Source organism: Calypte anna, chromosome 1 (assembly GCF_003957555.1).
Source record: "Calypte anna isolate BGI_N300 chromosome 1, bCalAnn1_v1.p, whole genome shotgun sequence".
In the NCBI taxonomy this organism is placed as follows: Eukaryota; Metazoa; Chordata; class Aves; order Apodiformes; family Trochilidae; genus Calypte; species Calypte anna.
In genome coordinates, this window is record NC_044244.1 from 178,721,049 (window position 1) to 178,744,125 (window position 23,077).

A 23,077-nucleotide genomic window follows, 5' to 3' on the forward strand; every position below is an offset into this window, starting at 1 on the left:
CACTCTTCAGGATCTAAATCTTGCAAAGAAATGTGTGGTTTTAGCTTCCAGGAGATAGTTTATCAATTTCGTAATTACAAGGTTAAAACATTCAAACATTTTCAGTTTTACTTTTGCAAATGGCCGCACTACAGGCTCCTGCAAAGCTAAAAGAATATTCTTCTCCTTTTCCACTAAGAGGAAGAAAAAAAAAAAGTGGCAAAATCAGGCAAATTTTTGGGAGAAAGTCAAACACAGAAATCAGTAATTTAGGAAAGCTGTGAAATTTTCCTTTATAGAAAGCTTTTAGGACTTTAAGCTCTCTGGAATAGTTCAGGCCTTAATAAGCCATAATACTGCATTTGAGCTAGAGGAACAGAAATGATTACTTGTAATTCTATCTAACCCTATTTTATATGAGTTTTAAGGACTCTAAGTGATACTCAAAATGTAAATCTGTTTTTCTCCAGGTCCTTCAATGAGTTGCATTCAAAACAATATTCCAGCTGAGTAAGATGTAAACAAACTGCTGTCTATTTTTGTTGGCATGTTTGACATAAGTTAATGGCTTTGTTCTACCTGCACCATTCTTGTAGTTGGCACATTTTGTGGTTTTTAAAATACTCAGTAAAAACAACTAACCTAAAAAAACCCACTCAAACTGAAGCTGCACACACTCCCATTTGCTCCTTTCACTACAAAATACCTCAGGGAATGTTACCTTAACTCCAGTGTGTTGGTACAGGCCAATTCTGCCATTCTCCCCACCCCCTTTACTCCTTCTAGAAAGCACATTCACAAAGTCATGCCCTAAGTGGCATCAATTCACTAAAGTTATTAGCAGTTCTTTTTAATCTGGACTACAAAGACAACGTTTAAATCCCTCCCCTGACTCATAAAAATGCAGGTATAACTTTAAATGTAACATCCCAAGTGTCTGACTTTCATACCCAACTAATCCTGTAATCACCCTGGAGAGTATTAAAAAATAAAGCAACAAAACAAAAACATGAGACAAGGAGAAAGATGGAGAGGGAACTACTTTGGCAACATTATGCTGCACAAGCTACACTTCCATCTATTAAAAACTGTGAAGTGTGACATTACATTGTCTCATGTGTTCTGTTTAAAAACAGTGTTTTGCAGATGTCACTTCAACAGATTTTTCATGGATTAACACAGCAGCAATGGAAGACTATGGTCTACAACAGAAGTTTAGAAAAGAAATTTAATGGTGACAATTTTTTTTTATTGTGCTCAAAATGTTCTGGCATATTTTTCTTTTAAACCCATCTTAAGGGCCAGGGCTGGAAGCTCACTATGCTTTCCTTTTATGGAGAAGGCAAAGACAAGCCAGTAATTTGTCAAACTTAGGGCAGTTGCTGCATAGGCCTCAAATTAAGGCCATTCAAAATATGACTGCTATTACAAGAAAAGAGAAGGAAAAGGTGCCAAGCTGACTCTCAGTACACCTATGACAAACACTTCTGCAGAAAAAAAAATGGTAGAATTAATAAAGCTTTTCATAATTTGCTGACATAAGACATATCCACAGTCAAGTGAAACTGAAAGGAATTTATCTTATTTCTGTAAGATGTTTAAATATTAGTTCAATTACCTACATTCAGGAATCCCTCCCTGACAAGTGTTGGGTAGTATAACATCATCAACTAAGATGACTTATTTCCTTTGCCATACATATTCATTCTTTAATAGCAGTGGGTCATGCATTTCCTCTGGTTTGGTCTTCCTCTTACACACACAGAACCACTGATCCACTCTACTTTCTCTAATACCTATTTGCAGCAGCAGAATGGACAGCAAAAACTGTTCAAACATCACTCTGACAAAGGAGGTAGCTATGGAATAATAAGCCAGGCCTTTGTCTTCTTGTTCTACAGATGTCTGCTTCACTATTCTTCCTGTTCTACAGCATTTTTCATTTTACAGTTCTAAAGTGCTATATAAAAAAGCATTACTAATTTTACATAAAAAGGTCATATGCATTTAGATATTCTCTCCTCACCAATTTGAAATAATTTACTATAACCATACAATTCTGAAAAGAGGCTATACTATGTGTATTTAGAGATGTTACTCAAGAGTGAACTCACATTCCAAGGGGCAAGTTAGAACAATACAGTAAATGTCACTATTACAAGTAAATTCACAAGATTAAGTATCTGTTGCATGATTATTGCTAAGTCTACCCTGCATTTTTCTATTGGCTATGTATCGATAACTTTGCTCATCACAATGTTTAGATTTTTAGTCTAACACAAAGGAAGACTTCATAGAAAATTTTACACAAATTTACTATTGGTGTAACACAAATAATCTATAACTTGAATGCACTCAGACCTGTAGCAGGCTGTTGCTGCTGAGTAAGTGTTGCAGCCATGGCAACGGCTGCTGCATTTGGTATGTTGCTGAAAGGGGTGGGTCCAGTGGTTACACGTGGCGCGCTCTGCCACTTCTTGGCTTCTGTTCGTCTTGCCTCAAACACATCCATGGCATCTCCCAGAAAGGTTTTCCTGTAGCCAAGGTATTGGTCTTTAAGCATCTGAAGGGAGTGGGAGGAAGCCGTTTTAGTTCAGTGTATTTGACAGCACCTTAGCTTAATAAGAAAACTGTAATTGAGTTACAACATTTCCTTAAAAACAAAACAACCCTAAACTCCAGGAAAACCCACAACAAAAAAAGCCTTGCACAACCTGAAAAGATTAGTGAGGTTATGAGCTGGAGATGTGTTTTGAATCAGCCAGAACAGGTTCCTTACTTAAATCTGCAAAGCAGTTAAACATAATGTTAGCATAGTGGATGATATAAAAATCTTTCAGAGAAGGTGTAAATCAGCACAACTCCTTTTGTATCACTGTACCAGCTAATGTAAGAGGCAAAATACAGCCACATAACTAGCTTAAGAAATAAAATAACACATTCATCCTTCACTGCTACCCTTTGGAACATGGAGTCTGCTTTTGCTTCCCTATCACCTCTGCCTCTGTTCTTTCCTTCCTTTCACTCTTGCATTTCTTAGCACAAAACTAAAAACTACTAGAATTTTAGAATTCACTCTATTTCTGATGCATTTCATCAAGGATGTAATGCAGTACAAATGCAATTGATCATTCTGCTTTAGACTCACAAGTGGCTCAAACTTGCTATGTCCCATTCCTCTTGCCTGTGTCTGTTCTCCCTTCAAACCCCATCTCCTGTGGCACCACCTGGCTTGGCCTGTTCAGCAGAAGCCATTTCTATCTGCCACAGATGAGGGTACTATGGATCTTGTCAGAAACAAACAGAATGGTTTCAATTAAAGAATCAACGGAATGATTTTTATCTTATCTTTTTATCTTTTATCTTTTAAACTAATAGATTTTAAAACCAAAGAACAGTAGGCTCAAATGAATTTTATGGAAGACATACTATGTCCTGTGTTCCTGGCTAGGGATATGCTTTGTTTCCACAATGAAGTGACAATTCAAAAAATTCTGACTCAGAACTTGAACCACTGTAATCCTACATCTACCAGCAAAAGCAGGAAGCAGACAGAAAGAATCACCTCATTATCAATCAGGAGTTCTGTCTTTGCAGAGAAAGGACATTTGTAGAGCTCTGAAATTTAACACAATGCCATACTGACTGCAGTAGGAGCTGACAGAAATGCCACTCAACACTGCAGAACAGTTCTTATCTATGCATAATGTTTTAGTGACATTCTTTACCCGAATTGTCCCCAGACACATTTTACTCTTCAGTGACTTCGGACACAGTACACACCTCTATATTCATCTTTGAAACAACTAGTCCTCTGCAAAAGACATTTCAGGCCACATTTTCCTGTAACTTCAGACCTGTGATTTAAAGCATATATGCAAACCAGAAGGCCTGCTACAGACAAAAGAAGGAATTGTGTGCACACCTTTGTCTTCACAAGCCATATCACAATCATCAAATAAGGCAGAGACAGCAGTTTCAAAACTGCTTTCCTCTCCTAGCATCTCCTCACTGATAAACTAAAACAGATGGTCAGAATACCAGAGCCACTTAAGGAGTACATGAATTTTTCTTAGATCTGAAGCTTTAGTTAAGATTGTGTCTTCTAAAATACCAGCCTTCAGGTCCACTCAACTAGATTAAATCTCAAAACAATAAACAATTCCAGAGATCCTCAAACTGACCCCTTAGTTCCAAGCAATAGAATACTCAAGCTACAGTGAAATCTCTTATTAACTGCACTCACAAGGTACTAAAGATACTACTCACATACTCACAGAGAACCACAGAATTCTCACAGTTGGAGAAGACCTCTAAGATCACATCCAACCATCAAAGCCCCTTCCCCAGGGGGCTTATTATAAATAATAATAAAAAAATAAAAATCAATAACTGTACCATCATGGCCACTACATCATGTCCTCATCTACACAGTTTTTAAATGCTTCCAGGGATGGTGATTCCACTACCAACCTGAGCAGTCTGTTCCAACATCTAACTAGGCTCTCAGTAAAGAAATTCTTCCTCATATCTAGTCTAAATCTCTCTTGGCTAAACTTCAGGTTATTTTCTCTTATATTATACTTGAGAGAAGAGGCCAGCACCCACCTCCCTTCGACCTCTTTTCAGGTAGTTAAGAGAGCAACAAGGTCTCCTCTCAGCCTCTTCTCCAAACTAAACATTCCCAATCCCCTCAGCCTCTCCTCACAGGACTTGATCTTCAGACACTTTACCAGCTCAGTTGCCCTTGTCTGAACTCACTCCAGCAACATCATGTCCTTCTTGTAGTGAGGGTTCCAGATCTGAACACAGAACTCAAGGTGCAGCCTCACCAGTGCTGAATACAGAGGCACTATCACTTCCCTTCTCCTCCTGGTCACACTATTCCTGATACAAGCCAGGATGCTGTTGGCCTTCTTGGCCATCTGGGCACACTGCTGGTTCATACTGAGCTGCTGTAAACCAAAAACCCCAGATCCTTTTCTGCTAGGCAGCTTTCAAGCCACTCTTCCCAAGCCTGTAGTGTTGCATGGGATTGCAGTGACAAAAGTGCAGGACCCAGCACTCGGCCTTATTTAACCTATTACTGGCCTTGGCCCACTGGTCCAGCCTGTGCAGGTCCCTTACTGCTTATACTTCAATACAAATCCAGCTCTCCACACTGAAGAACAACTCTGTATCATCATAAAGACCACTGCATGAGCTCAACCTACACTCAGACCTCAGAACTGAAGAGTCCAGAAGACAGATACTTTTTGCATAATTCTGCCAAAATTATGAAGGAACTGATATATTCTCTATCTGGTACCAGAACAGAGTTAATAAAGAATAGCACAAACATCTGATGGCAGGTAGCTGTACACCTGTGAATATCCATGTTGACAAAAGGAATGCAAGGCAAGGAAGCCATGTTCATAGGAGATTCACAGTACTCCTGGATCTCTATTCAGGGAAAGTCAAGTTTCAGATTTTTAGAGAACTAGGAACAGTGTGCAGAAGGTTTGAGAAGGAAACAACCTGAAGATTTAGCAGAGCTACTCCCATTAAGGAAATCACATTAGAAACAGTCCCAAACACTTGTACTCTGCTGCAGGTTTGAGCGTTGGTTTTTTTTTGCAACCAAGAAGTATTCTGATGGTCTGAAGAAAAACAATGAATTATAGAACAGTGAATTGTAATGGGAAATCCAAGCCCGAGTCCATTATGAAAGTAGTCCACAGTAGTTCCCCCTTCCCCCACAAAGATAGGAATTTCCCTCAAAATCAGCTGAAAAATGAAGGAAAGCAGAACACTGTTTTCACCAAAATTCTTTGATACACTGAAAAAATCATACATATGAATACCCACTTTTTTTTTACTATTTGAACAAAACCAGACTTAGATTACTTTGCTGTGATCAGAAGGTCATTGCACAAAATACAAACAATAGAAGCATGAGCTCAAAGAGATGTTTCAGAATTTCATGAGCAATTAAAAAAAAGGAATTAAATGAAAAACATTTTGTAACCTACACAAACCTATAGCAACCTTTGTTGCTACCCTCACTGTAAGTAAATCAAAAACAGACTTCAGTTGAACAAAAGTTTTTTTAAAAACAAAGCCCTTCTGCAGGAAAATTTGAAAATTTCTAAAAGCAGTTTATTTAACAGAAAAAGACACCCTGAAGATATATTACATTTTCAAAAAGTGAATTTTTGTAGTTCCTTCTCTAAATACACAGCAACACATCAAAATAACATACCTTTACGTTTTCATGTATTGATTGAAGTTGTGCAGCTAAAGCTACAAATGTTTGATAGATTTTCTGCATAGCCATAGACAAATCTGCAAGAGGTACATAAAATATTGATTAGTGATAATCTTAGTACCTGGAGAAAATATTTAGTGTTTATACCTACCCAATAAGCCCACCCAAAACTTGTGCAGCACGAAGCACAAAAAATCTGCATGTCTGTAAGAAATACAGAATTTGAGAGCAATTGGGTGACGCAAGTTGCTCAAGGACTACTTTTTGAAAAGAGCTTCACACTTACTTTGAAAAGTACTCTTTTCTCAGATTTTTATATAAATGGTAACTTTCATAATGATTCTATAATTTAGCAAAGCTAAAAAATTATTATGTAACTTTACCGAAATTATACAGGAACATTTTCTTATTGATTTTTACATTAATATGGTTAAACCAGAATTTCTTCCAGTTGTTTATACATTCCACTCTCAAAAAAATGCTTTTATGAAAGAAGGACTGAAAAAATGCACCAAAATGGAAGACAGAAAAGTGATGAAGTGGTCTTTTCACTGTGAAAAAAGATCAGCATCTCCATTTCCTCTGAAGGATGTATACAACCTACTGAAATGCAAACAGCAGCTACAAGGTTTTTGAAGATGAGTAAGTCTAGCAATGGTTCTTGAAAAGAGAATGTCTGCCTCTCCATAAGGGAATTTCTCCATTGTAATTTGCATTTATTTCTGAAAAAAAAAAAAGAGCTGGGGAACAAATCTTGTGCCAACCTTCAGGGTTGTAGAGCCAGTGATCTCTAGAAAGATTGGCCACAAGTTTCCAAAGTATCATAGAACAATAAAATTGTAAGGGTTGAAAGCTATCATAGAATCATAGAATTGGCTGGGTTGGAAGGGACCTCAGAGATCATCGAGTCCAACCCATGAACCACCGTTGCGGTTGCTAGACCATGGCACTGAGTGCCACATCCAGTCTCTTTTTAATAAGTATCTCCAGGGAAGGAGATTCCACTACTTCAGTGGGCAGCCCATTCCAATGCTTGATCACCCTCTCCATAAAGAAATTCTAATATCTAACCTAAACTTCCCCTGACACAACTTAAGACTGAGCCCTCTTGTCTTGTTGAAAGTCATCTGGCAAAAGAGGCCAACCCCCCCCCGGCTACACCCTCCTTTCAGGGAGTTGTAGAGAGCAATGAGGTCTCCCCTGAGCCGCCTCTTCTTGAGGCTGAACAGCCCCAGCTCCCTCAGCCTCTCCTCATAGGATCTGTGCTCGAGTCCCTTCACCAGCCTGGTTGCCTTCCTTTGGACCTGCTCCAGGAAAGTTCAACTTTTTCCAAACCCCTGCGTGGGCAGGGACACCTTCCACTAGATCAAGTTGCTCAAGGCCCCATCCAACCTGGCCTTGAACACTCCCAGGGAGAGGACAGACACAACTTCCCTGGGCAACCTGTTCCAGTGTCTCATCACCCTTCACAGGAACTTTTTTCCTTATGTCAAACCTAAATTTCCCCTCTCCAAGTTTTAAACTATTTCCCCTTGTCCTCTCACTACATACCTGTGTAAAAAGCCATACCCCAGCTTTCTTGTAGGCCCCCTTCAGCTACTGGAAAGCCACTTTCACAAGAGTCGCAGGAGTTTGGAGGGAATTCATTGCTACTGAATACTAGAGATTTCGAAGTTTAAGCCATTCCAGGTCACAATAATGGAAGTTTCTTCTCTATGGCAAAAGGCCACATATGCAATAGTGTTGACTAGGTCACTAGATAATTTACTGCATGCTGACACAACATATCAGGCTTTGCATAGACAAGCAAAGAACCTTTAGATTACAGCAGAAATAACTGACTAAAAGAAAAATAAGAGGAAAATCTGTGAAGGCATCCCTCTCACACTACGGCAAGACAAGAAAATCACATGGAAAGACAGAGAGCCCTCAGGCTTCAGACTTTCCATTCTGGAAGCTAGGCCAACAGAGTTCTCTGTTTTCTGAGATGTGAGGTCCAGAATCTAGGTACCATCCTGTGATGGCAAGATGTTAAGGATCATATGGCTTAAAAGCTTTAAATCACTGCTTATTGCAGGACCTGTACCCAAACTGGGCCAAAACATAGAAGTGTCTGTGATCACAGAAATGGTTACTAACTAGAAAACTACTGTCCAGAGGCCACCATTTTTTCACCAGAGATTTCCCCAATATTGAGTGATGTGATAGCAAACAAAATTAAATTTTCTGTTGGTCAGAGCTTAAGACAATACCAAGACATTCCAAACTAAGGAAAAGTTTCCATTTTAATCTGGAGCTAGTAGAGCAGACATCTTACCATCTCATGGTAAGACAGTCCAGTGTAAAAGAGAAAGTACCACCTAGCCTTAGACCAGCTAGATGCTGAAGGAGGAGACATGGATATAGTGGATGTCAGTAGTCTCACTTTCATGTTTTGTCAAAATCATCTATCCAGCTCAGAGATTCATAGAAGAAATACTACAAAGCATCTTTCCCAGAAAAGCCATCCTTGTCTCCATGCTGATTTTTTCTCATGACAGTCTTCTGAAAAGAACCTTAGATCTCAGTTTACAGGGCAGAAGTAAGGGAATCTCATTTACAACTGTGAAAACACTTCACTATCTTCCATAGGTAAGCTCCTCTGTTGTACAAAGACCTCATCTTAAAATAGCAGGTGGAAAGAAAAGTTGTATCGGTGAAAGGGACAGAGGAAGATGTACAGAAACTGGAGTGAAAGGAAAACGGATTTCCTTGCTGCTACATTAAGCATAAGAACAATAGACAAAAGCAAAGAAATAAAAATGGTTTGGAAGCAGAGCAGCAGCAAAAGACCAAGCAGTATTGAGCTGAGTAAGGGAGCTTACTTTATTCATCTATAGTAGCTTTCACTGACATTTAGGAGCTCAGTAGGAGTTGTAAAGAAGCAAAATGCAGATGGATTGAACAGTCAGAAAAGGTACCACAAAAGCATTTGTTTGCAATACCACGTCATGTATGTGCCCTGGTCCCACTAAGGGCCCCAAGCTTCCATTTCCAGCTTTTGTGCCAGCATCTTAGCTAAATCTAGAGAAAATTCAAGTTCTTCTAAAAGAATGGTGTCTAAGTCAGAGAAAACAAGAGTGTAAAACATACCATGCTTTTTTATTTCCTATTTTTCAGAAGTTGTGATTTCTACTGCTACATGCATAGGTATTAAAATTTCTATGCAAAACCAAACAAGGCTTACAAATTGCACCTCAGAAACTGGATCCATCTTAAAAAACACAAAAACCTTCGTTAATCTTTTAATTCCACATCTTTACTCAGAACAACTGCAGATTCTATGTACAGAAATGTGTTCAGATAAATAAGAAAAAATAAAACAAAAGGAGATTAGTTACTAAATTTCTCATAGGCACAAGATTTAATTTCCACATTTACCTTGAGGAGTTATGTGAGAATTATTTGCTTGAGTAGCAAGATGATTTTCCAGCTCTTCTATTTGTTGCCTGTATTGCTGCAACTGTACTTCAAACTGCTCAACCAAGATTCTGAAGTAGCTAGATGAGTAAAACAATGAAATAATATATTAAACTTAACTAGTTTGCCAACATTTTTCAGTATTTTTTAATCTGATCTATATTTGCTACCAATTTTCTTTTAATTTATTGCAAGTTATGTTCCATGACAGATGTTGACACCCCTCTACCAGTGGAAAGAGTGAGTGAAGACTAGTTCGCATTTTAATGAGATTAAGATAACATGTACTGAATGCTTCATAGAATCAGTGTTTCATTTCTACTATTAGGCTACAAAAAGGTCAAAAAAAAAATCCTGTTATCAAGTTCATAGAATCATAAAATGGTTTGGGTTGGAAGTGACCTTTTTAAAGACATTTATTCCAACCCCCCCTACAGAGAGCAGGGACATCTTCAACTATATCAGATTGCTCAGAGCACTGTCCAACCCATCCTTAATGTTTTCAGGGATGGGGCATCTACCACCCCTCTGGGCAACCTGTGCCAGTGTTTCACTACCCTCATCATAAAAAGCTTCTTCATATCAAGTCTAAATCTACCCTCCTTGTCCTATCACTACAGGCCCTGCTAAAACAGTTTGTCACCATCAGTTTTTAAGGATCAAAAGGCTACAATAAGGTATTCCCAGAGCCTTCTCTTCTCCAAGTTATATTATTGACTATTTTTTGTGAATAACAGTAACTCACTCTGCTGGGGCTGTATTTTCATGCTGGAGACCAGGAGGAGTTTTCTGTGTTCGTAACGCTATTTCTGCATTCTTTAGCTCCTAAATAGGGAAAATTAATACTAGGTAAGGTTCTATATGAAGTGTTAAAAAAGCAAAATAACTAAAATTCATATAAAATACTTTGTGTATTTAAGTTAACACCATTACAGAATCTGAGCAGAAATTCTTCAAAGAATAGAGTGCCAGAAAGTTGGAGAGCTGCAAATACAAACAGAAGATTGGGGAAAGAACAAGCAACAACACATAGTGAGAGCCCAACCTATCTAGCTGGGAAGTTGAGAAAATACTGTGCTAAACTGTCCAAGATAAGATATAATTTCTGGTTTACTTCAAAAATCCTGCTATAATTATTGAGATCTAGAAGAAAAAAAAAGTCCAGTGCAAGAAAGGGTACACCTAAAAGAAATAGAACAGAAAGGATTATTTTGCCTTACTAAAAATATTAACTAGCTAAATGCCTCTTTTTCTATGGAAATTATCTTATTATGCATGATAATTACAGTAATGATTTCTGTTTAACAAATTTTTGTAACTGGCATTAAGAATGTCTCAGTGCCTGGTTCAGTCATTCTCAACTGCATCATTCACATGTGAAAATAGAAGTAATAAGCTTGTTTTCACAGAAAACTGCTGACAAGGCACAGCTATAGAGTATTTCCTTTTGGTATCACAAGGTACAAAGAAATCCTTGCCATTTTCACTTAAGAATAAAAACACTTATATAGCAAGTAGCCTTGACATGGAAAAAGGTAAAGAGCATAACTTAAAAAGGACTTGCATCAACTTGAGCTCAAACTGGATGTACAATTAAGGTGCAGACTGGTGGACAGAACTGTGACCAAAGTTCACTAAATGAACACCAGCACTAGTTAAGATATTTTGGTCCTTGAGATGTTGTGGTATTGGTTTTGTTTGTGGGGTTTTTCTATTTTTGTTTGTTTGTTTGTTTTTTTGTTTTTAAAAAAAACAACTCATCACAATAAAATATACTTGCACTTCTGCTGCTCTACAGTCCCTCCCATAAGCTTCAAACAGATTACATCTGATGTTATTTTCTTACCTTTGTTTATAACTCCCTTAGCTTGGACATAGGTTATCTTGACTGATGAAGGACAGTTAAACTATTTGAAATAATCAACAAAAACTCAAGTCACCAAAACTTATATACAATTATACCTGAGCAGTTTCCACTTTCAGCTTGTCAATATTAAGAGTGTTTCTCTGTAATCCACTGGCAACTACAGTCAGAAGTTGTTTCAATGCTTTAATGTCTTCTTGTACTTTAAGCATTGCTTTAGAGGACATTCTACTGATTTCTTCCTGAACTTGTTTTTGTTCTTTCACAAATTTCCTGGGGAAGGAGAAAAGGTAAGGGTAGGAAAGAAAAACTAAATATTGAACCAGATCAATGTGTTTACCTTCAGGCCACATTATTTAAATAGCTTTAATTTTTTCCAAAATTTAAGTACTGAACAGTAGAATTACCATATAGCATAACAGTACCTTAGGTCCTGTAAAGAAACAAACAAAAAACCCAAAAGCAAACAACCCAAACAAAAAAACCCCACAACCCTAAACTTAAATACCAAGTGCTGAAACATGTTATGCTGAATCTTGACACTAATATATATATATATACACACACAATTTAATTTTTATATATATATTAAAATACATAGTAGCTATGTTAAATTAATTACTACTTTAAAATCATTAATACAGTGACATACAACCTCTTTCACTAGTTTACAACTTGCCTCCTTCCTGCCTGAGGAAAGGGTCTTTAGCCATTCTCTCTGGTCTCTAAGAGCTGCACAATGCACATGCAGTTACAGACATAAGGTTCAATACTTTCTATGCATGTGTAACAGGCCTAATACTTCCAGGAAGAGATGAAACAGATACTATGAGTATATTTGTTATGCATCACTATTTGTGTTAATGCATGAAAGTGAGGCTGAAAACATAAAACAGCCTAAAACTTCAGCTACTAGAACTATCCACCTACTGCTCCCAGGGTTCACCTGCCAAAAGGCCCTGGTCTAGCTGCTTATCCTGCATGCAGCTGCAGTAGAATCTGTCAAAGAGCATCAGACAACATACAATATTCTAGCTATTCAACAATCAAATAAAAATCACTACTTACTGCAGATTTTCTACATCTTGACAGATTACTGGAGGTAGATTTTCATCCTTTAGGGCTTTGCTATCCCTACAAGATACAAAGCATGCTTAGATGGTGCTTTAATACTGCCACACATTTTTGAACTACCACTAAATATTATGAAAACATTCAAGTGATTGGTGTTTTATACCTACTGCATGTATGCCACAACTAGCAATGACTTGAATTAATGCACACAGGTACTATGCCAGGTCCAAGCCTGTGGTGAAAGCACTGTACCCATTTCCAGAGACCATTTTCAGACACCATGATCAGTCTACAGTGGATGCCAGATGACATTACACTTGATGGGAGACTTGCAGTGTTTAAAATTACAAACCACCATTACTAAACTGCCCTCAATGCAAAAGCTGGCCAGGTACATTTATTCCTATTTTAGGATCAAAGGCAGGAGAAAAGCCAACATGTTTAGTTCAGTTGTTTTCTAATAAGACATGGAATGCAAAGAAAATCTGAACACTTACTCAGGTCTTGTTCCAGTTTTGTCACCTAGGAAATAGAAATTCTAGGTCAGAAATAAAACTTAGAAGAACATACAAAACAACCTGAATGAGATTTTAGGGAAGCACTAATGACAGTAATCTGCTTGATTTCTCCTGCTGAGAACTGACTAGAGTAACCATAAAAGAATGGTTTTAATTTAATTCACCTTCACAGATAAAATATATTTTAAAAAATGATGGTTCAACAGTTGAGGGGCTAATTTCTTGGCACAGAATAACACAAAACATCTTGTGGTACTATACAGGTCACTACAAATACATAAACAACTGGAGCTGCACAAGAAATTTCTTCCTGCTTATGAAACCACAACTCACTTAGACCTGCACCCACAAAATACTCAAGTGTTCAATACAGCAATAGCAGTCCCCTCTAAAATATGAATGTAATTAAAGTTTGTTCATTGGAATTCACTAAGAATTCTGCTACTGCATTAAGTTCAATAATGAATGAGCTTTTATGGAACTGAAGACATTACTGCTTACTGACTACTTACATGCTCTACTTAAGCATAACTCTGCCTCTCCCCTCTAGTGGCTATTTGACGTATAGCTGTTCAGATTATCTAACAGCTTTTCAGTCTTACGAGTCTTCACTTGCAAAAACCTAAGGGGTCTAGATCCTGGTATTGGTTTATACTTATTCTAAATAAATAAGTTTAATTCACATTTCATTTGCAACCAAAATCTCGTTCTTCTATACAAGCACAATATCCAAGAATGCAATGAAGTGAAATGTGAGCAGGGGTTTGAGAGATGTTAAATGTTTTTGGCTTCAGTTCCACACTCCTAAGACAACTGAACAGTGTCTTTGCTGAAGTGCTCTGATAATTTTGTCAATTAAAATTTAAGAATTTTTTTAAAGAAACTTACTCTTTTTGTCTGAAGAACTACTAAAATCAATGCCACCAAGACCTTCATTGGCAGTACTGGAAGGAGCTGCAGTAGTCCCAAGAGTTAAACTCAATGAATTCTGCCCAAGTCCTTTAAGAAATCCAAACAGATTTTCTGTATTTAAAATGTTGATAATTAAAACTTATTTTAAGCTAAAAGCACATAAAATCTTTCTTGCAGTTTCAGTGCTTATTTACAACATTTGGATTTTAACCTTTGCAAATTAAACAGAGGAAACAGATTGTGTGAAGTCTCATACACCTGTATGCACATGGTTTATGTTATTTCTTCCCATTACCAGGCAGCTAATTAGATAGCTAACTTAACATCAGCACTTTAAATGAAACAGAAATGTACTTAAGAGCAATGCTACAAAGACTGCAACACAGTGCAACAAAGTTTTCCACTACAGCTGAAAAGGACAGAAGTCAAAGTGACAATATTAACAGATTTCATTCAGACCAAGAGCCAGATTGAAACAGAGCTTTTTACTTCTCCACAGTTAAAGGAGATACTTTTCTTTCACTGCCCTCTCCCATTTATGATCAACTTGCCTGAGTCAACTATGGCAAAGGAAAATTTCCTTGTGCTTTCATCTTTTATAAAAATTGTCAAGTAAAAGTGAATTTAAGAACAAGAAAGGAGCCAACTATTTCAGATTTCTTTTCTATTGCCCTAGAATACCAACATTGTTCTTAACTGTAACACTTGAAAATTACACATTCACAGTGTTAAGAATTAAACAAATTCTTATATTATGAATTTATATAATCACACATTAAATACCAATCACTTGAGAGAGAAGGAGGAAAAAACTGAAGCAACTTTCACCTGTTGCTGCTGTGCTTGTACTCTGGAAGAGTGAACCTCCTAAACCTGCTAAGGCTCCTCCTAAGGAAAGGCCTGTGGAGGCAGTTGTAGTTGGAGCAGTCGTGCCACCCAAATTTAATGTAAACCCAGTAGTTCCTGCAGAGAAAGCAAACCAACTTCATGCAGACACATGCATTTCAATACATCCACAGACAATCTGAAATAACTGAAAGGCATGAACAGCATCTTTATCCTAATTGGGTAATAAGCTCAATCATGGTTTTTATTTTTCAGAGATTTCCCAAAGCCATAGAGACTTTTGAATTACACATTATTTTGTTCTAGAACATAATCTTTATTAGTTCTTACTTTCAACTATACAAATTCTGAGAGTCCCCCCAAAACACTAGAGGACCTAGAACCTGGCACGGAATTTATTTTACAGTGTAACAGATATAACAAGTGCTATTAACATTTTATGTTAAAACATTAATGTTTTATGTGAAACATTAAAATATTTTACACAAGACAGAAGATCCAAGTACACTTCTTTCATGTTCCAAGAGCATGAGCCTTCTTCTGGGATTAAGCATCCCATCTTTGAGTAGCTCAGGGAAGAACTGAAAAAAGCCATTGGCATAAAGAGACACAGGACACAGCTGAGCTCACATACAGACTACTGAAGTTAAGAAAAATGAACTTGAGTCTTAATTATCATTACACACTGTGCAATTTAGCTGAGTTCATTATGATGGCAGGTATGAGCCAGTATCAGGACTAGACTGTTAAAACCTTTTTCTCACTACTAGTTAATAATTTCAGGACATCTAAACAAAAATATGTAGACATTTTCCAGACTTTTCAGCTCTATGTATAGGAAGCTATCAACATTCAGTGGGCTTGGAAATGACAAAAAAATATTTTATATCACTAATCATCTCTTGCTAGACCTCTAATTAGATTACATGCTGCCTGAATCCCTGACAAACCTCTAGACAAACATAAAGCTATCTGTATTAGGGTACCCAAATACACAATGAACCCCCTTATTGAGGACCACAAGATTTTGTAAATACTAGAAAGACATACAGCATAGAACTACTTTACCATGAAGTTTTATTGTTGAAGAAATAAACAAAAAACCCAAACAAAAACACCCCACAAAACCCCCAAATCCCTAAACACTTTTTTACCTGCTGCAGGAGTTGATGTAAGAGCAGATGATAAGGATAGGCCACTTGCTGAGGTAGAAGTAGCAGGTAAAGCAAATGGAGTGGCTGAACCTGCAGGTTTGTTAAAACCTAAACTAAAGCCTGTGGTAGCTGCTGATGTGGTGGCAGGTGTCCCTAAAAGAAATCAGAAAGCAATTATCACTCTCAGAACACTGAGAATCAATGCTCAGTTCACCTTCTCTGAACTATTACCATTTAACCATCATGAGCACCACAGGATGCACCACCACCTGCATCAAATAAAATATTCACATAGCACTTTCAGATAAATTATCAAAGCTCTACAGAATTGTAGAGAGATTTTTGTCCAGGATTCTTAACAGTCCAATAGGCTTTAATCATGAACTAATGATTCTATCTAGTGGTAATACGTATAAAAGAGTAAAAATAACAGCTTTCACCAAGAGCATCTGATAGAATCACCAAAGCATTGGTAGATCAAGCTATAAACAATACTACTCAAAATACACACTAAAAATTCTCAATTGGAAGTGCACACCAGAGTGCATGCACGCAGCCTTTCAATTTTTAAACAAGAAAAATGTTGAAATATTATTCCCCAAAACTTTGTATTTGAAAAATTTTCAAGCAAATAAAGCTTCCACCACCTGCTGTTTTCAGGGCAATAAATTTACACTCTAGGATCTGTATTTCAAAATAAAAGAGGAATGTGCACATACACACACAAACCACAACAGCAAAGCATAAGAAACACACACTTAGTATTCTCAGGAACTGCTGTGTGACTCTTTTGGATGATATAATTTGATACAGCTACTACAAAAACAATGTTCACCTGCATGGTGCTGACTGCCATGTGTTATTATGCAACAGTCTTTCCCAAGTTTGCTGCTGCTGCTGCTCCTCCCTTCTTGTAGCCATTTCATTTGTTTCTTAATCCAACACAATTTTTTCCTATTTATTCACAGCATAGCTTCCCCAGTTATTGAATCCTGTATGTATTGTAGCACCATGTCCACATCCCAGCATTTGTGATACTGCAGCTCAATTTCTCCTCTGCTCAGTTGCTGATGTCCAAAAAGGAAACAACACCTGCAACTACCCACATATTCCTGTATTTCTAATGATATCTGAAAAATTGTCTCTGAAGATGGATCAGAGAAACAAAAGTAAAATATTCTCAAGATCCTTTCCCTTACAAGAGATAAACACTCTTTATTCTTTCCAAAGAGGTAACTACCAAATAGACCTGTTCACATAAAGTTCATAAAAGGAAGAAATTCTGTATGAAGAATTATCTGATAAGGCACTGCACCTCCTCTCTGCTGAAGGCTGAGACTGATTAGGATGCCATAAATACAAAGTATAACTCTTCACTATGACCATGGTCACTGCCAAACAGGAATGGAATAATCCTTTAAGGACAAGTAACAATGCTCAGAACTGCAGGGCTCCACTCTGGTTCGTAGCCTTAACATCCGGGTGGCAAATGAGCCTGCAGTTATTATGGGGAAAAGGCTCACATATGACCACTCACTTTCTACAGTACAAGACAGACCTGATTTTTTTTCCTTGTGTAACATCAAAATCCAAATTAGACCCTTACCTAGTGTCAGTCCTGTAGCAATAGTTGTTGCTGTTCCTGCTTCAATAATAATAATAAAAAAACAACAGAATAAGAACAGTAATTGAAGACCAGAGCAGTTAAAATAGTAAAAAACATGAAACAAAACACTGAAATAACATTGAGGCAATATGTAGATTATTATAAAAGTTTTTTTTTTCTGTAGGATGTCAAAAGCAAACATTAATACAGGTAACAGTATCTCAGCAGTATCTCAGCACAAATCAAAGGACTTCAAAAATATGATTTCTCTTCTTAAGAATCTGCTAATAGTGAAACTGATGTTACCACAGCAGTATAGCAAAGTGTGTTTGAAATTTAAAACAAATCAAGGTAAACAAAAATCCAGAAACTAGTAATTCTGGCAAGTATTTTTTTCAGCCATATGGCAGTATGTAACTGCATGTAAACCAGGAGATTTACAGTGTAATAAAGAGGATTAGAGATCCAAAGTCTTTGTAAAATTCTGTTTCTTGGTTTAGGGTTTCTGCCTGACTGGTAATTTAAAGAGATTATTTTGAACACACTGCTATGCCAAATTGTATTTTAGAAAACTTCTGATTAGAAGACCAAAAGAATCACAGAGTTAAAAGAAAATTAACCAAATGTATCCAAGCACATTGAAACAAGCTTTCACTCTCCTAGTAAACTGATTTCTAATATGTTGGTTCTTAAAATGACACCTATCCACTCATACAGATGTACAGGAGAAAAAGAGACCATTTTGACAAATATAAAAGAGCCAAAACAAAATTCACTAGGTTATGTCATGATGGCTAAAAACAAAACAAAAACCACAAACCTTCACTCAGAAAAGTTCTCCTTTTACACTCCAATATTCTTACAAGAATCTGTATGTTCATAGCCTGGTCTAGATACTTAACAAAACACTGAATTTCTTCATGCATAGTGCTAACATTAAAAAAACCAAACAACAAACCCCGAAATGTTTACACCTGCAAGATTACAGTATCACATTACAAATACCAAATATCTCACAATGTTTTAAAGTATTTTTCAGATCAAAATATAACTCAATCTTAAATTATAATTTTGATCATCTGGATGAAGGTTTAAGACTTACAGATAACAACAGGCTTCAAATTATGGAACAATATCCACATAGGCTCAGGCATAGTTTTCTGATAACTGCATCTGTGTTTCTGCAGCACATTTAATGCAGCAGGTCTCATTTAATGACCTTTTAATTTGTTCAATGAAGCCTTTTTACAAAGCTACATAAACAATACTCTGAGCTACAGAACTATGGTAAAAAAATGCAAGCACATGATGAAAACTCAGTTTTTGTGCATAGACAATGTAGCTTCTTCAATGGTGGTTCAAATTTCTGCTGTAAAAGAGTTTTTCTACCTGTGCTGGTGCCTCCTAGAGTAAAGACAGTGGTGGGTTTTGATCCAAAGAGTCCACTCCCAAAGCCCACTGAAGGAGCTGATGTAGTTGCTGTAGCAGTGGAAGAGCCCAGAGTTCCAAAATTAAGTCCTCCTGTTGAGCTATTATAAAATAAGACTATTAGCAAGAATTATTTTCCAAAATAAAGCCACCCCTGCCTTACTTCAATTTCTTTCCCAAACCACCATTCATTTTCTCAGACCACACACAACACAGCTGGACAAGACAGAAACCAAGCTTGCTGACACCAAAGAAAAAACCTCTTTTTCCTTCTACAGAACTCCCACAGCTTCCCTGACACTAACTCTAGGATTTGTTCAGCTCTTTGGTGATCTGATACATCCCGCTAGACCAGTGGGAAATTTGAACATCTCAGTTGTATCATCTCATTAGTTCTGCCTAATTATTCTCCCTGAACTACTGAAATGAGAGAAAAAATGCTATTGGCAGCACAAAGAGTAAAACAAACAAACAGGCTGCAAGTCCAGTTAAATACCTATGGTCAGAAATCTCAACTGACATTATTTCATTCTAAAGTGATAATAAGCATGGACACACAACCATCAACAACAAAACTTTGCTTAATCTTAATACCAAAGCACACTGATACATGAATTAATTTCCTAATCAAAAGGCTACCCTTCCCCACAAGTGCTACAGTGCAAACTATAGCAGTCCCACACCTAACACACTTTTTTCTTTTCTGACTGTATACTTTATACAAAAATAAACTTCCAGAGCCATTTTCACAGATGAAGGGAGAGAATCAGAGATGACTCATTACCAAGAAAATTAAGCTGCTTATTTATTATTAAGTACACATTTTAGAAATTTCCTGGTAAATACAGAATAAATTTTACATTTAGCAGAGAATGTACTGTTATTGCACAAGACATGCAGGAATAATTATCTCTAACCAATGAAATTATAAATAACAGCAGCCAGAATAAAAAAAAAAGTTCTTAAATTGCTGCAGATAAATTATTTTTTGTTAACTTCCTGCTTCTGTTTGTAAACTTTTCTAGAAAGCAGGAAAAAAATTTCTAAGACATTTTGCATACATACAACAATAAGACTGAAACAAAATGCAACTTAGACTTCAGGATAACAGCTGTCAAGAAATGTTTCAGGTGTTCAGTATTCTCACACTGTTCCCTCATCTATCACTTTCTATATGAAAGCAAGCTCCAAGGCTTAACAAATAAACACTAAGGTATATTTTTAATCAAATGCAAATTGTTTTTTTTTATAATTATATTTAGGTTATGCAAGTTTTCAAAATATCTACAAAAGTGATCTTGTCAACCCCGCAAATGTTGGCTGCAAGTTCAAAAGCTAAGAGTGAGTTACTCTTCAAGAAGCAACTGAGGAAGCAGAGAAGCCAAGAAGTTCAGAAGAACACAGACTGACTAATTGTCCCACTCCACTGGAGCCAAAGCATTTCAGCCTTCTTCATTCCTAAAATTTCAACATAGCAAGCTAGAGCACAATGATTTAATTGCTTGTACTCTTAAAAATGTAACACAGTGCTTCTACTAGTCGAGAGCTTATGTTTCTCATCTTTTTCCAGTACAAAAATAATTTTTCTGTGAAAATTCTTCTTGTTTCAGTATTCCAGTAGAAGAAATCTAAGGTGCAAAATACACAAATAAACACCACTGTGGAAACACAATTGAATTTTGTTTGCTAAGGTAGAAAGAAATAAAAATGTAGAAATATAGCAATGGCAGTGTTTTTAACAGCAAGAGACACGTGCCAGGACTACCTGCTCTCCACAGATGGAAGGAAGAGGAGGTCAGGTCCTTTGGCTTTGACTTCAAAACTAGAACAAGCATTGCATGTGGCTAGAGCATAATTTAGAGAACACTGAGTAATGAATGACCACAAATATCTGAACTGCTACTGGTGCAATTCAGGAACTTTGTAGGCTGGCACCCCACATAGGCTCTGGGCCACCAGAAAATAATCTTTGACTGGTCCCAGTGATCAATAATACAGCCCCTTTCTTCTCAACAACTGATGATGTTTGATCTAAAACTCAGAAGAATTAACAGTTCCTTCTTAGACTTTCAAACATGTCCTCAAGCAAATCATCTCACTGGGATGCTCAAGATTCTTTCACAAATCACTCAGCAGTAAAAAACTTCTTTCTCTGTGATACTCCTTGACCAATAGCCCTGAGGACCTATTCTGCTCATAAGAATAAATACATAATTAATAAGGAGTACCATATTACCACCTGTTATTTGTGTTTGTTTTTTTTAAACCTGACAAGAACAGCAAAATAAAAAATTTAACAAGCAGTTTTTAATAGGTGCAGATCAACAAGAAAAAAATTGTTTCCTTGTTTCTGGCAGTACCTTTGAGAGAATGAATTAAAAAGTATTATTTAAACACTGCTCATTTTAATTACAGGAAACCTACATTAAACAGGCATGAAGCAAAAGAAGCTTGAATGCTGTACTAACTACATAGAAACTTCAGTACAGGGAACGTGGAAACAGAAAACAGAACCAAGCCCAGGTAACAAAAATGTCAGCTGTCACAACAACAAAAGAGTGTTAGAAGAAATTAAAAACTTTTCCCCTATCACATTGGCTTCCAAAACAAAAAATATATCTGCTTCAGATGAAATTCCCTCAAGTAGGCTCACCCTGCCCATTTAGTTTAAGTTAGTGATTAATTTCACCGATTAGATTTGGGTAAAACTCAGTTGCAAAGCTGTGTTGTAACAGCCCTAATCTTCAACAGAGGCATAAGAGCAAGCAGGTCAGAAAAGGCAATCTCTGCTAGTACAGTGTGTGAAGAAGAGAAAGCAACCAACCAACAAAAAAAACAAAACAAAAAAATCACCACACAAAAACAAGCAAACAAAACAAAATCCCAAACGAGCAACAAGGACTTTCCTATTTTTTTAAGAAACATAAATACTAAGGATAGCTTTGGTACAGAGCCTGCTGCATCACATGCACATCAAAGCACAGGAAAGTTCTCCCTTAACCCCAAAACACTCGACACCAAACGCAAGGTTATATTGGCTGAAGGGATGATTGCACCCAACTCCAAAGAAAGGAAAAAAACCCAAACAAACAAACAAACAAACAGAGGCATTTCACTTTCGAACGTTTGGACTGACATCAACAAGCTCCATGCCGCACTCAGGCTTAGGCTGGGCACTGACACCTCAACAGGAATATGATTCACATTTTGTACTGAGAACGAGATAACCGTGCAAAAAGATACCCTGCTCCGATAAAGACAGAATAACGCAAAATTTGAAGAGCATCTCCTTTTCTCACTCCCTACTGGGTACGCTACGGCCGCATTTCCGCAGCCAGCCGTGAAGCGGAGGAGGCAGGAAGGGAATCCCCGCGCCCCGTGTGAAGCCGTTTCCTCCGCGCATCAAGGGCCCTTTGGCCCACGAGTGGCAAGGGAGTAAGGCAGGAGGTGAGGCTCCGAGACACGCAGCCCGGGGACTGCGCTTCCTCCTCCCGCCCTCACTCACACACCCCCCACACACGCGTCCTGCCCGGGCCTGCCCCGCCACAGGCGCCATAGCCTAGGCCAGGCCCACCAAGCGTCGGTGGCCTCGGGCCCAGGTCGGGCCCGGCCGGGCCGCGGGAGCCTGGCGGCGGGAGCGTGCGGCAGAGCCGAGCGGGCCTGGGGGTCGCTGCGTTACCTCGACGTGGCGGCTCCGAAGGAGAAGCCCCCGCCTCCTCCTCCCGCTCCGGCGGCGGCGGCCGCCGCGGAGCCCAGGGTCCCCGCGCCGAAGGAGAATCCCGCGGACATGGCGGCAGCGGCCGGGAAGCGGGGCTGAGAGGCGGCAGGGGGTTGCGGCGGTGCGGGCCGGGGAGGGGAGGTGCGGGCGGCGGTGCGGGCCCCTCAGCCCCGCATCGCGCCCGGCGCCAACTTCGAACCGAGCGGCTGCAACGCGCGCGCGGACACCCGCCACGCTCTCAACGCGCGCGCGCCCGCCGCGGTGCACCACGG

General features: G+C 38.2%; 1 protein-coding gene across 6 annotated transcripts in view; it reads right to left on the bottom strand.

Annotated features, from left to right (window-relative positions):
* Nucleotides 1-23,077, bottom strand: part of NUP58 (nucleoporin 58) — a 34,752-nt gene extending 11,675 nt beyond the window's left edge. For 2 of the 6 annotated variants that reach the window (XM_030449294.1, XM_030449269.1), the window contains exons 1-12: nt 22,767-22,950; nt 19,049-19,188; nt 16,054-16,206; nt 14,882-15,016; nt 14,030-14,140; nt 13,121-13,145; nt 12,618-12,683; nt 11,648-11,822; nt 10,431-10,510; nt 9,647-9,765; nt 6,221-6,303; nt 2,341-2,542 (exon numbers count right to left, since the gene is read on the bottom strand). In XM_030449294.1, the coding sequence (XP_030305154.1) occupies nt 2,341-2,542; nt 6,221-6,303; nt 9,647-9,765; nt 10,431-10,510; nt 11,648-11,822; nt 12,618-12,683; nt 13,121-13,145; nt 14,030-14,140; nt 14,882-15,016; nt 16,054-16,206; nt 19,049-19,188; nt 22,767-22,876 (1,399 nt within the window). In that variant the 5' untranslated portion in view covers nt 22,877-22,950. Of the gene's footprint in view, nt 1-2,340; nt 2,543-6,220; nt 6,304-9,646; nt 9,766-10,430; nt 10,511-11,647; nt 11,823-12,617; nt 12,684-13,120; nt 13,146-14,029; nt 14,141-14,881; nt 15,017-16,053; nt 16,207-17,659; nt 17,699-19,048; nt 19,189-22,766 lie in introns of all 6 variants that reach the window. The other 4 variants (XM_030449251.1, XM_030449260.1, XM_030449277.1 and 1 more) reach the window with 4 other exon arrangements.